The sequence below is a fragment of the Anolis carolinensis genome, chromosome 4 (assembly GCF_035594765.1).
Source record: "Anolis carolinensis isolate JA03-04 chromosome 4, rAnoCar3.1.pri, whole genome shotgun sequence".
Classification (NCBI taxonomy): domain Eukaryota; kingdom Metazoa; phylum Chordata; class Lepidosauria; order Squamata; family Dactyloidae; genus Anolis; species Anolis carolinensis.
Window position 1 is genome coordinate 227,367,557 of NC_085844.1, and position 13,771 is coordinate 227,381,327.

General features: G+C 38.7%; 1 protein-coding gene across 3 annotated transcripts in view; it reads right to left on the bottom strand.

The window, feature by feature from the left end:
* sulf2 (sulfatase 2) overlaps window positions 1-13,771 on the bottom strand; it is a 364,375-nt gene that overhangs the window by 7,741 nt on the left and 342,863 nt on the right. For 2 of the 3 annotated variants that reach the window (XM_008110106.3, XM_003220618.4), the window contains 5 exons: window positions 6,292-6,544; window positions 5,136-5,232; window positions 3,720-3,814; window positions 1,777-1,836; window positions 210-379 (listed from right to left, as the gene is read on the bottom strand). In XM_008110106.3, coding sequence (XP_008108313.2) covers window positions 210-379; window positions 1,777-1,836; window positions 3,720-3,814; window positions 5,136-5,232; window positions 6,292-6,544 — 675 coding nt within the window. The remainder of the gene's footprint in view (window positions 1-209; window positions 380-1,776; window positions 1,837-3,719; window positions 3,815-5,135; window positions 5,233-6,291; window positions 6,545-13,771) is intronic. The other variant, XM_008110107.3, reaches the window with a different exon arrangement.

Below are 13,771 nucleotides of genomic sequence, written 5' to 3' on the forward strand. Positions count from 1 at the left end.
AGTTTTTCTTTTTATCTTGTGAACAACTAAGCAAGACTGACCTAAGTTAATTAATTAGATACGTTTGGCAAGGAAAACAGCTTGTTGTCTCCTGAAGGAAGAATGCATGCACTAGTTCCCCAAATGACTTGCGCGTGCAACTTTAGAGGCCATTTAGAAGCTCAGGAACCTATCCTTGCATTTAAGAATAAAGTAATGAAGCTTCTTACATGTCCACAAAGGAGCAGTCTGCCAATGCTGGTTGTCATGCGTGAAGCACGTCAGGCCCGGCATACTACACGTGTCATTGTTTTTAATTCTCTTGAGCAATTTCCTCAACTTCTTCTTCCGCCTCTGTTCTCGTAGGAGCCACAACTTGTCCTTCTCTTGCAAGGTTTTCCTGCAGTACAGAGATAAAAAAGCAACTTTATTCTCTGCTTCACAAATCAGCAACAAATGTAAGCCTCAAACTTAGGTTTCTAGGCTTAGAACATTAGCTTTTATATACAACTCACAAAACATTATCTACAATGGTTGGGAGTTTCTGTTTCACAACAGTAAGAGTCAAGGTCCTACATCAACAGCATAGTTACAATATCCTAGTTATGCTCAATTTCCTGGTCTGGCTCCTAAAACCCATCTTAAAAGCCAATAGCCATCTCAAGCAACACAATTCTGTGGTGCTGGCAACTGGGATACTGCAGGATAATATGCCTCCTATTAGTGGGCAGTGGTGTCACAGAGTTGCAACAGGATCCTGCAAGGTTCCTGCTTTTGTTCCTTGCACCATAGCCATCTCATGGGAGGGGGCTGGGTAATGTCATCCCTAAGTGTCCCACATTTCAGCATTACAAAACTCAGGACAGCTGACTATCTTTGAAGGTGGGTTTTAGGAGCATTTGTAATCACAATGTATATTAAGGAGAAGGGCATAATATAGCTATCTACATTTTGAACTAGTATTAATATAACACACAAGTATATCTTGTTTTCTTAATAGCAAGGACATTGAAAAATGCAAGTTGAGTATCTATAGTCTAATGTTTACATATGTTGTTTTAATGTTGTTTTAAATTGTTGTTTAAAGGCTTTTAATTGTTGTTGTTGTTCAGGCATGGAATAATGCCACTCATGTAAGCCACTCTGAGTCCTCTTTGGGGTGAGAAGGGCGGAATATAAATGTAATAAATAAATAATAATAATAAATAAATAAATCCTAAATTCCAAAATCCAAAATAGTCCAAAAAATAAATCCAGAATTGTCTACATTGATGGGTGAGATAATGGCACTTTTGCTTTCTGATGGTTCTATACACAAACTTTGTTTCATGCACAAAATTATTAAGATATTGTATAAAATGGCCTAGAGGCTATATGTGTATATTTTTCTCATATTCACACGAAACATTAATTTTGTGTTTAGACTTGAGTCCCACATCCAGGTTATCTCAGACCTGCAAATATAAGTATTTCAGAATTTTAAAAGTCCAAAATATGTTTGGGATAACATTTGGGATAAGGGATACTCAATCTGTATAATAATCTTGCTGTACATGAAATTGCCACAATTCAAAATTTCCTTCTCAGTGTACTTATTATACTCAGCTATGACCAATCTCTCTACTAGTATCTCTGGACGTGGCAAGTCTAACACACTCATGACGCATGATCCTGTACCAGCTGTGGTCAGCATACATATAGCAATAAATTACATTCAGATCATTTCTTCATTTTTCTTATTACAATTTGGTTAGTAAGACTATTGTAAAAGCAAATTTAATATTTGTTTGCACATACTTGAAAGGATGGAGACCAGATCCTTTGTGCCTTAGTTTGCCTTTATGTTTAGTATGGAAGCTGTAAAACAGACATCCCAGATGTAAAATTAGCAAAAATATAGACTTTTCTCCCTTTATCCTTCTGTAACTCTGGTTCCCCTAAAGCCCCAGGCAACACATGAAAGTAATAAGCACAGTTTTATAAAACAAGCACACAAACTCCCAACTGAAACCAAACAATAATTGAAGTAACAGCAAGAGCAGCAGCACGGGGAATCATAATACAAGTTCTGCACTCCACTCCATATCCTCTCTATCCTGAAAAAGCGTATCTACAATGCTTTGCACTTACTCGTAATGTGTGTACCTGTGTATAAATGCTCTAAAATCTAATTGGACCAGTGGCCCTTCCTAAGCTCCTTTTTGTTCTTTGGGCATTTTGATTTTTGTTTCCATGCAATAAAAAGGAGAGCTCAGAAATGTTACTTTCTGGATTACAGCCAGTACCCATTGGTGGGTATTTATAGCTCTTTTGAGCTCTGGAAGAAAAAAAGGAGATGCAACAAGCACAACGATAATGAGAACCCATTCAATACTTCAGACTAGTTTGCAGAAAGAGCTTGAGAGAAAGTAAACCTATTTTTGGGATGTATCACTTTAGATGGTGGGTAGGAGCGTCTAGGAATTGCTTTTCCAAGAAAGAGGCCATATCAGTGAAAAAAATGTTAGCTAGTCTTTTCTTGTACAGGGATTTGCCTGCTTGTTACAGAAGTGGATGCTTCTGGTAACTAGGCTCTAGCTTTGAATGTATTGGAAAGGAAGGAATGATCTCTTGAGCCTTGCTTAGGGGGAAAGCAGATCTTCATGTGACCAACATTCTTCTTGAATTTGGTTAATATTACTTTCTGGATGATTTCAGCTTTGGGCTTAAATAACTGAAAAACAAAAGCTTTCTCCTTATCAGCAGGTGTCCTAACCAGGAAAGAGAAGTCCAAAGAATCCTCCACATTATTACTAATATCTGCCCATTTTAGTGACAGAAGATTACTAAGGTCAAAGACGTTCATGCTCTCCTTTTGAACTCAATACAGCAATCTCCCGTCTCTTGATGGGAGAGATTTCCAGCAACAAAGCGCAAATATCTTATGCTTAAAGCCAGGTCTTGGAGGGAAAGTTGGATTGTGGCCAAAAGTGCTAAGAGAGGGCAATTAAGTCCTCATAGGCTGTGGTGCTCTAAGCAAATTGAATGGGGAGATCCTGACCCCTCAAGCTGATAAATCTGGCCATTAATTCTAAATCAAATCTATTAAAAGTAAGCAAACACTGGGGTTCTGCTTTCCTGTAATTATTACTTGGACTTTAGAAGAGACTTGCCATAGGCATAGCATTGTTCTCCTCACAATTTATTTTGATAAATCACAGGAAGTCACAAGATCCACCAACATGCATTAGATATCTCGCAGCCTTAGACATTACTTCATTGGAATGTATGAGAAGGTGACAAATACTGCAATATATCTCCTGAAATATATTGCTCTTTAAAGCCAGTGAAAGTTAGCAATAGTTTCCCTCAGCATTTTCCCTCTCATCCTGTATGAAATTCTTAAGGATTTCAGGAAATATAAACAACTATTAGGGAGTATGATTGAAGAGATACTTTAACAAAAGTTAACCTGTATGCATTTTGATATGAATTATTTTTTTACTTCAAAATACAAACAATGCACCAGTTAAGAGAAAGGAAACCAGTCACCTATTAAACCCAGCACTCAAGAAGTCAATAATTTAGCCTTTGGCACGAGTCAAGTTGTGAATGTTGCAAAGGGCATAGCAATGACAGAAGCATTTGGTTAAGTGGGAAGAGAAATCATTTTGCATTTGCATCTTCTGTGGCTTTACAATGAGCCCCCCTTTGCCATCACACTCTTAAACTACAAACTTAAATGTAGATGGAGGGCTTACCTTATCTTGTTACAATCACATTCTTCTGGTCGCTTCTTCTTTAAATGACCTCTTACCTCCCTCAGGTTTTTAATTTTATTTTGTAGAGTTTCAATCTAATAAAAACAACTAAAATTACTGACATACCCACGCAGTGGGAGTTGCAAGATGAACTGGTTGAGTTTCTATCCTCCAACCTGCCCACTGATACTCATTAAATTCCCCTTTTAACTCCTCACACTTACCACCCAGCTAAAGGTTATCTACACAGTTGTGTAAGTTTCATAGCACTATAACTGCCTTGGTTGCATTCTGTGGAATTCTGGGATTTGTAGATTAATGAGGGAAGTAACAATTTTCTGCCACAGAAGATTCCACTTTCTGCATTATAATCCCAAATGCCTGGACTGACGTCATATTCAACCCCTCTCTTCTCAGGACACTGGTCATTTACAAACTCACAAACCAGAAACTTATGCATTTCTTTAGATATAGCCATGACAATTAAGAAAGCATTATATAATAATGTTTTATTGATATACCTTAAATCTCTTCTTGCACTTTAACCTATTTTTAACAGGAGCAAAGCTAAGCTTTTGCACCAAATGCTGCTTGATGGCAGTATTTTTCATTCTGTGCAAGGGTAGAAATTTGGAACCACTGAAGAAGAAAGAGCAGTTTCTAGATAGAAGTGTAATGATTGACAAAGGAAAGACACCTTACTGCTATCATAGAAGATGGATGAAAGAGCTGTATTTCCAGTATTGTCAAAGAACCCATTGCAATCTCAGGAGGATACAAGAAGGGAAGCCATAACGTCTGGCAAAACTCATACTCACTGTTTATAGTTATTGAGAATCAGGGAATGAATGAGGAAACTACATTATAGACTGCTACATTCTTTTTTTAAAGTCACAGGTCACCATATTTCAATCTTTTGTCACCATATCCATGTCTCAGACATAATGAGATGTGTGCTTTGGGTCTTGTTTCACAATCATGGAAGCCAAATATGGTAACGCTTGGGAATATAAGGTTCTGCCTGAAATATGGGGTATCTAATTAAAGGGTATCACGTTACAAAAACATGAAAAGACTGGCATCTCAGGCCTGTGAGGAATCTTACACCTGAGTCATAATGATACAGCCTTTATTTTCATCCTCTAGAAGGATAAATGAAGCTTTTGAGCTTTTAAAATATGTCCAACTGACATACCATATACTGGGTAGACTAGAGCTACTGAAACCAGCAGGATTCAGTGTCCAAAGATTTATACAGTAATTTCCCTTTTTTTGACAGTAATATTGAGGTGTATAAAAGAAATATATATAATACTTGTGGCTGCATCTCCAATACTCAAGACATTCTGACATTTGGGGATGAAGGGTATTTCCTGTGGACTGACCGATCTATGAGTAGATGCCAGAATTACTAACCTCGTGATCTATATGAAGTTTATGGTCCTTCCAAGCTTGCAGTGATTTGTACAGATCTGTATCACACTGAACAGTGTCATTCTCTAAGATGTAGCACCTGTGCAAAGAAGAAAGAGGTCACTAGATGGACCAGCAGAGTAAGTACTGCAAAAGGATGCTTCCATAAACACACACATTTTAGTACAGAAAGCAGTGCTATATTAATTATATGGCAATAAAAAGGGTCTTTATTCTAGCAGGCATTCTGTCACTAAGGTTCATTGTCTATACCGGGATGAGGACCCCAAAACTCTTTAAAGTATTGTTGCTTTTTAAAATAAATTCTACTATAATATCAGACAGGAATGCAATACCCCTATCAATCCTTTCTACATTTCCTGGCAAAAAAAGTCAATTTTATATGTTTTACTGTTATCTGGCATGGCTTTGCTGTCACTGAATTGATCTCAGACATTTTTTATGTTGTGGTAAGGACAAAAGACTACTAAAAACTAGACTCATTTTATGTTTTTATTTTGTCTTACCTATAAATTTCAAATCTTTCTTTATTACGGTCTTAGACCAGCATTAGGAGAGTGGGGTACAGTCTGATAAAAGCATAATACATTTAGCCAAAAGCTAAAATGCAAACATGTATTAAAAAAGCAAAAACACAACATACTAATTTTTTAAAAAGGCTTCTCTTCTGATTGTACAAATCTTTCCCCTTTTACCTATAAATTAACGGATTTGCCTCTTTATATATTATAGTACATTTTGGTTATTTGCAATCATTACTTTTTTCAAAATTAGTTACTGTAACAAATAGTTCTTCATCTGTCTGTTTCTCTTGTGGGCCTTAACATATGGAACAACAGGTTTTAAAGGCCACATCAATTATTTCCTATGTTATTTTATGACCTGTCAAATGCCACAGTTGACATTTCATACTATTTTCTGTATTTCTTTCCTCTACTTTGAAAACAGGAGCATGTTCAACAATGCCTCCAAAAGTATACATACTGATACAACTGGGGTGATGCCACATATGTAACAAAAAGGATTCTCACCTATGTTAAATTTTAATGCAGTGCCTTCTTTTCCTATTAATCATAGCCAGCTTCATCATCACCACAGTCATCATTACCCACCTTAACTAAATTCCATGAAAACTTACCTGTGTGTTACTTTTATTAAGTTAGGGACTGAATTCTCTGGAATGCTATCGGTACCACTGTATTCCAGACCATCCTTATCCTCGTCATCGTCATCATCTCCTTCAGCACCTTTCTCATCTTTGAATTTATTTGTGATATTTCTGGGTAACACAGGCTGGTAGCCATCCTCTAAATCTAAGTTAAAGACTTCTCCATCAAGCTCCACAGACACTGAGCGAATTGAGCGACTCCGAATATAGCTTGCTTTATATTCTGTAAGAAGATTGGGGGGCGGGGGGGAATATAGAGCTTGTCTCTATTTAACACATCAAATACAAGATTGATACACAGGAAATGGTCAATATAATGCTTTAAATGAGAAGCAGGCCACCTTTATTCACAGGGACAGCTCTATTCTTCAGAAAGGTCTCTTGTTCTGGAGGCATGAAACCAGTCTTTACACATTTAGTTAAGCTTTACTGTAAAGTCAGCACCAGTATGAAAGTATACAAAGCTATAGGGCACATGTCCACACATATGCTCAGGGATCCAGAAACAAAAGCAAATGAGACAATATTCGAGGTGTGGGGGAATCTCTTGCCTCTTACCATACGAATTTGAAAACAGTTTGTTTCCTATAAGTAAAGCTCTCAACAAATCTACAATAACTACTGGATGTGTTGTTCTGTGCCTTCAAGTTACTTCTGACCAATGACAACCCTATCCTGAGTTTTTTTTTTGAAACGATTTATTCAAAGAAGCCATTGCCTTTCTCTGTAGCTAAGAGACTGTGTGTAGCCCAGGATTGCCCGGTGTGTTTTCATGGACAACTGAATGTTCAGACTGTAGCCTCCCAGAGTCCTAGGATCTCATCACAATGAGGTCACCTATTCGGGTGAAAGTGGGAGGATTCACCACGGACTGTGGTGAATCTGGCATGGATCATGGGGAACCTGTCACCCCGCATCAACCTCCCACCTCATTCCATGGGGGAGGGGGGGGGAGAAGCGTTGCTGCCCATCTTTTCCCCGTTGTTGTTTATTTATTTATTTATTTACAGTATTTATATTCCGCCCTTCTCACCCCGAAGGGGACTCAGGGCGGATCACATTATACACACATAGGGCAAACATTCAATGCCCATAAACACATCAAACAGAGACTGAGATAGATAGACGCAGAGGCAAGTTAACCTTCTCCTGAGGTGATGTTCGATTCTGGCCACAGGGGGGAGCAGCTGCTTCATCATCCACTCTGACGGCACTTCCTCATTCCAGGTCGTAAATTAGTTAACCTTACCTCCCCACTTTTTTTATAAGTGGTATCTTATTTCCTACTTGATAGATGCAACTATCTTTTGAGTTGCTAGGTCAGCAACGAGCAGGGGCTATTTTTTATTTTTAATTGACGGGTGCTCACCCCGCCATGGGCTGGCCTCGAACTCATGACTTCATGGTCAGAGTGATTTATTGCAGCTGCTCAACAGCCTGCGCCACAGCCCGGGAAGCCTCCCATGTTGTTGGTGCTGCCTCCTGCGACTCTTGGACCTCACTTCATGCACAGTGCTCCACTGGAAACAGATCAACAACATGATGGGAACTAGTGAGCTCCGTGCCTGAAAAGAGGTCCAAGTGTCATAGGACAAGCAATTTTGCCCATCTGATGAGGTTCCATGTCACACAGCCAAATCATTAAATCACCCTAGTGCTGTCAACAACCAAATAAAATTACTTCTAGGGTTAGAAGAGACTAATGGACCACTCAATGTATCTCTCCTATTTAGATTAGACACAGTACAGAACTGAAGAATTACACGACTGAGGGTAGCAATAGATGGAATTTGGAGGTCCAACTTTTGTCATTGAATCATTTTGCAGACTTGAGCATGTTATTCTGATTCCGTTTCTCACCAGCACAGTGGGGATAATAAACTTTTAATAGCTTGTAATGAGAAAACAAAATAAAGATGGCAATGAGGTTTGTAAAGGTGGTGCAAATTATACATAATAGAAACAGTAGAGTGATGCTCATTGCTGTATGGGTGTAAATTGGCTGGAGAGGATTTTATTATATACAGCAAGCTAAAAATCTCTTAAACAAACAGATTAATAATCTACAGTAGCAGCAACCGTAGTGTAATTTGTGTGAGTATGTATGTACCGGTGTGTTTTGCACACACTGTGTTTTATGGTTTCATTTCATTTTAATGATTTTCTTGCATTCACTAGATGGCAGCACAAGCCCAGGATGCTAAAAGGAAGATGCAAAAATAATGCCTAATGCCAAACGCAACAAGGTCCCAAATCATCGTGAAAACCTGGTTGTTGTTGATCACCTTTGATTTTGATTTCCTCAGAGATTAAATCCTCAACCTTTCCTGCAGAGACAGGATATCCAAGTTAAGAATATCTCATCCTTTTCTATCCTCTCTAAATGTCTTCTTACCATTTCAAATCTCTCCTGCCAGTCAAGACATTTCCTGTCATTAAATCCTCTTAGTTTCAAGAATAGAAATGTCAGAGCTTGGAAACATTACCTTTTTGGACAACAGCCCCAGAAATCTAGAACATAGGCATGTTGGGTAGAGAATTCTGGGAGTACAGAAAAGTTATATCTCTAAAATTGCCGTTGCCCGCAAGTGGGCCGCGAGAACGAAAATCCAGTCCATGAACCTCCTTCCTCTTTATTTAGCCCCCCCACTTTCCTCAAAGCTGACTATTGCATTAGATAGACCACATCAGCTCTAGATTATTAATATGGTTTTCTGTGGGTGAGCAGATGGCGACCACTGGATGTCCAGAAACTAGAGTTGATGTGGTCTGTCCAATGTAATTTTCTGAATCAGCACCCCAAATAACCAAACCAAATCTAAAGTTGACCAAAAACCGATTCGTAACCCTTTTGTTGAAGAGTGGTCCCTGGTCAAAAAAAGGTTGGAAACCACTGCTCTAAATTCTGGTCACAATTCAGTATTCTTCATCCATCAAAATGCCTTGCCCAGATTACGAAAATTAGTTCAGACTACAAATTACAAATCTTATTGCAGATTTATTACCTTGAAGGGGGGGGGGAACCCTCAAGTGGGCCAGGTGGGTGGCTAATACACCAAACCCTCCTTGTAATCTCTTGGATGGCTAAATGTTTTCATCTTGTCTTCACTCCTCATTATATAATTTTGCCAAGAAGCTTCCAAAGTAACAACTGGATGTCCAAATGAACACATAATCCTAACTTTTGGACACCCTGTGAAGACAAATGGATGCATTCAATTTAATCAAAGAAGTCACAATTCTAGATTGGAAGCTACGTAAACACTACTAGAGGTATAAATTTTAATTAAACTGAATTTCCTCAATGCCCTTGTGACCTCTTCCAACTCTGTTTCTATGGGTCTATGGATACAAACAATATCCATAGATCACAGAAACATGTTACACAACAATTCTTATGAAATCAGCCTTTCTAGGAAAAAAAACTTATTAAGAAAAGCTCTTTCCTTGTACACGATCACATGAGTATGGAATTCTCTGTGTGTTCAGAGGTCAGGGCTTAGTTTCTAAGGAACGTGCTGGGGCTCAGGAATGTTAAACTTTCTTAAATATCATGCAATCTGCCCTGGAAATACTGCTAATTTTATTAGATGCATATGTACATTGGGTATTTATTGCTGTGGGGACAGGGAGGTCTAGCCTCTAGGAAAATGCAATGTCTTTCAAAATACTTGGCTGTTGTTGGCAGTACTAAGAAAAAATATAGTATAATGACATCACAAGACAAGTAAAATCACATGAGATCATTATTCTACAATCTAGACCAACGTAGCTCCCGTCATCCCTAGACAACATGATTCAGAAATGACAGTAGTGTTGTCAAACTATGCATTTACACTGTATCTTGAATTAATAGGTTGAAGTGACTGGCTCGACCTTGAAGGAACTGGGGACAGTGACGGCCGACAGGGAGCTCTGGCGTGGACTGGTCCATGAGGTCACGAAGTGTCGAAAACGACTGAACGAGTGAGACGACGACGAAACTACATTAGGCCTCCAGTGGCCTAGGGGATAAAAGCCTTGTGACTTGATGGTTGGGTTGCTGACCTGAAGGTTCGAATCCCACCTGGGGAGAGTGCGGATGAGCTCCCTCTATCAGCTCCAGCTCCATGCGGGGACATGAGAGAAGCCTCTCACAAGGATGGTAAAACATCAAAACATTCGGCATCCCCTGGGCAACGTCCTTGCAGACGGCCAATTCTCTCACTCCAGAAGCAACTCCGGTTGCTCCTAACACGAAAAAAAGTTCTACAGTACAGATGTGCCTTAATACACTCAAAAGCACAAGGTTAGGAAAGGCTGCAATAGATGCCGAGGAGAGGAAAGACAGATGCTTTGAAGTAAATTTTCAGTGGTGGCATATATTTTATAATGTTTATTTTCATCCTCCCTAGATAGATTTATTATTTCTCAGTTGGACTGATATTTTTAAAAAAGACACCAGCAAGCTTATTCAGATAATGCACAGCAATACATCACCTAATAAGTGTTCTTATAAATTTGTATCTTTAATACTTATCGTAATTGCTCCATTCCCAATCCTCACACTGAATCATCATTACATACTGATTCCAGAAGTTTGAGCTGATGATTCAGTTGAGCTTTTCACCCACCTGGGACAAAAGCCTTCCACCTGAGGCTTAGCCAGGTGAATCATAGCTCAGGGAGAAAATAATTTTTGACTCATGGGATATTTGACTAAAACAAGGGCACTCCCTTCCTTTTCAACACCAAGAGGAAATTCTAAGAAGTTATACTCTAGTCATTAGAAGAAACAAACAGTGTCTTTCTCTCAGGAATCTACATCCTTTTATTGAGGCCAATGTGTATGTATTTGCTTATTTAACCTGTAAGTGCTGATAAAATATGGACAAAAATGAAATAACTTTAAAAAGCCCCAGTCATACACCAGGAAATGTGCCCTCATACAGCTGCTTCTTTTCAAAGGTTTATTGAAAAATAGGGAGAAAATGGGAAGGAAAGAAGGAAATAAATGCTGCTGCCGCTCACTATTTCCAGCTTGAAGCTTTTATGAAAACCTTTATTCAGGGTACCTGATAGCATATAAATTTTAGTATTAATAAATAACCAAAGCAAATATAACTCCTTAAAAAGTATATCTCTCCCAAGGTGAGGGGTTTTCAGGACCAAAAGGCAACATATATACATTTCTAAACAACGAAATATTGAGTTCATTACAAGTCAGATGTTGAGTACCCAAGTAGGGATGGGACCTGCTGTTCCTGTGGTGTGCAATGAGACTTCAGTGAAACACCTGGAATAATGACAGTAAATACTGTGAAAAATGAGGCAATGTTTTCTAAGAAAACCATAAACTTTGCATCTGGCACAAGGGTGCTCAGCATTCAGGTTGCGACTAACTGTTCTTTAAGCACTCATTATTCACACCTGATTACTACTTCCACCTGAAACTGCAGTTAAATCATAGTTTTCTCAGGTATAAAAGAGTGCCTGGAATGATTATCATGTATCCCAGCATTTAACTTCAAATATTTTTTTCATGGGCATTCATTCATTTCTAACTTAGACAAGAAATGTTGGATTTGCGATTATACGTTCTATACACAGACCGTTTGTCAATTTGATTTAAGCTACCACAGGGTGCTCCTACACTGCAGAATTAATGCAGTTTGATGCCACTTTACCTGCCATGCTATGGAATCCTGGAAGTTGTAGCTTGGAAAGGAACCAACATTCTTTGGCAAAGAAGGCTCAAGATCTTCCAAGACAGTGGTTCTCAACCTATGGGTCCCCAGATGTTTGGCCTTCAACTCCCAGAAATCCTAACTGCTGGTAAACTGGTTGGGATTTCTGGGAGACACCTGGAGACCCACAGGTTTAGAACCACTGTTCTAAGACTACAACTCCTGTAATTCATTAGCATTGAGCCATAGCAGTTAAAGTTGTCCATGCACTATATGTCACATAGGGAAAAACTAGTTCTCAACAGAAGATTTTAACAAATTCCAGAAACTTCAATGGAAAAAGTGTTCCTTGAGAGAGAAAAATTATAAGGCTCAACCATTTATCAACAGGCTGTTTTGGCTTTGCTAGATAACCTGCATTGGCATGCTGGGCAAGTCTGTATTCTCTAGAATGAATGATTTTGTGAGAAGTCTTCACATTCCTAGAATCATAGAGCTGGAAGATTATTATTTTGTGTCAAAAGAATTGCATAGAGTTAGAAGAGACTGCAAGGGCCATCCAGTCCAACTCCTGCCATGCAGGAACACACAATCAAAGCACCCCCAACAGATGGCTGTCTCTTCTCTGCTTAAAAGCCTCCAGGGAAGAAGATGTAGATTAAGATGTAGATGGGGGAAGAAATTGGAGGACCAGCATGGAAACATCGGAAGATGTTCTATGAGACAGTCCCTCTGTCCTCGGCATGCAAAACAGGTCAGCAATTTCTGTTCCTTTGACAGAGTAGGAATATTTTTGTTGTTGGCTGGCATCCTGATATTCTAACTGCAGGGGATGTCCATATATGTCAATGAATGACCAAATCTGATCCTCAAACCTGACTATTGCGCCAGGAGAAGCATTTCCAGGGCTTTAGAAACTGGTCTGCTGCTAAATGATATTTACAGCTTGCTTCTGGTCATAGAGTGCCTTGGGGTCTCTTCAACAGGCACTGTCACATTGCTAAGTTATATGGGTGAAAGGAAGGTTGTGATGATTATGACAACACATTGTCAGTTGTAACTCCAATGACAGATCTCCATCACCGTAGTTAGATAACGATGATGCAGCTATCATTTTGTTTTACTTATATCCTGCCCATTTCCTAGTTGTGGAAGTTAAAGGAGAGACTGCTACAAATCTATATCACATAAAAGTTCAAAAATAAACCTCACAAAATTAAGCAAAATAAGCAGCACAAAAGCCCCACAATGACTGACAGGCCAAAAGAAGGATTGCTGAGAACTTCCTGCTGCCTTGCAGTACAATATAAAGATCTGATTCCTGGGAAAACATAATAGGAAAAACATTCTCAGCACCTTGAGGAAAAACATCTGGACTATGTACAACAAATGAGTTAACTACTGTGCATTTGCTACATGAATAAAAGATTCTTCAGAAAAGCCTCAGGTTCCTGACAGCTGAAAATAATTACGTAGCCTATTTACTGGGATGCTATGGGCATTTGGAAAGTTGCTAATAAGTTATTTACTGAGAACTTGATCACCTTTAAATTCCATAAGTGGTGTTATATACTCTCCACTTAAATATAACTTTTTAAAAACTTGTCATAGTAAGTGACTCTTGATTTTCCAGGTATGGTTAGCAAGTTCACATAACTGCTGGCTTTCTAATTTTCCTTTAATTTTGTGCCACATATTTTAAGCAGCAACAAGTGTAGCTGATGATTTCACCTGAGAACCAATAATTTGATTCACCTAAAAATTAGCTTAGTAGTTACTAATCA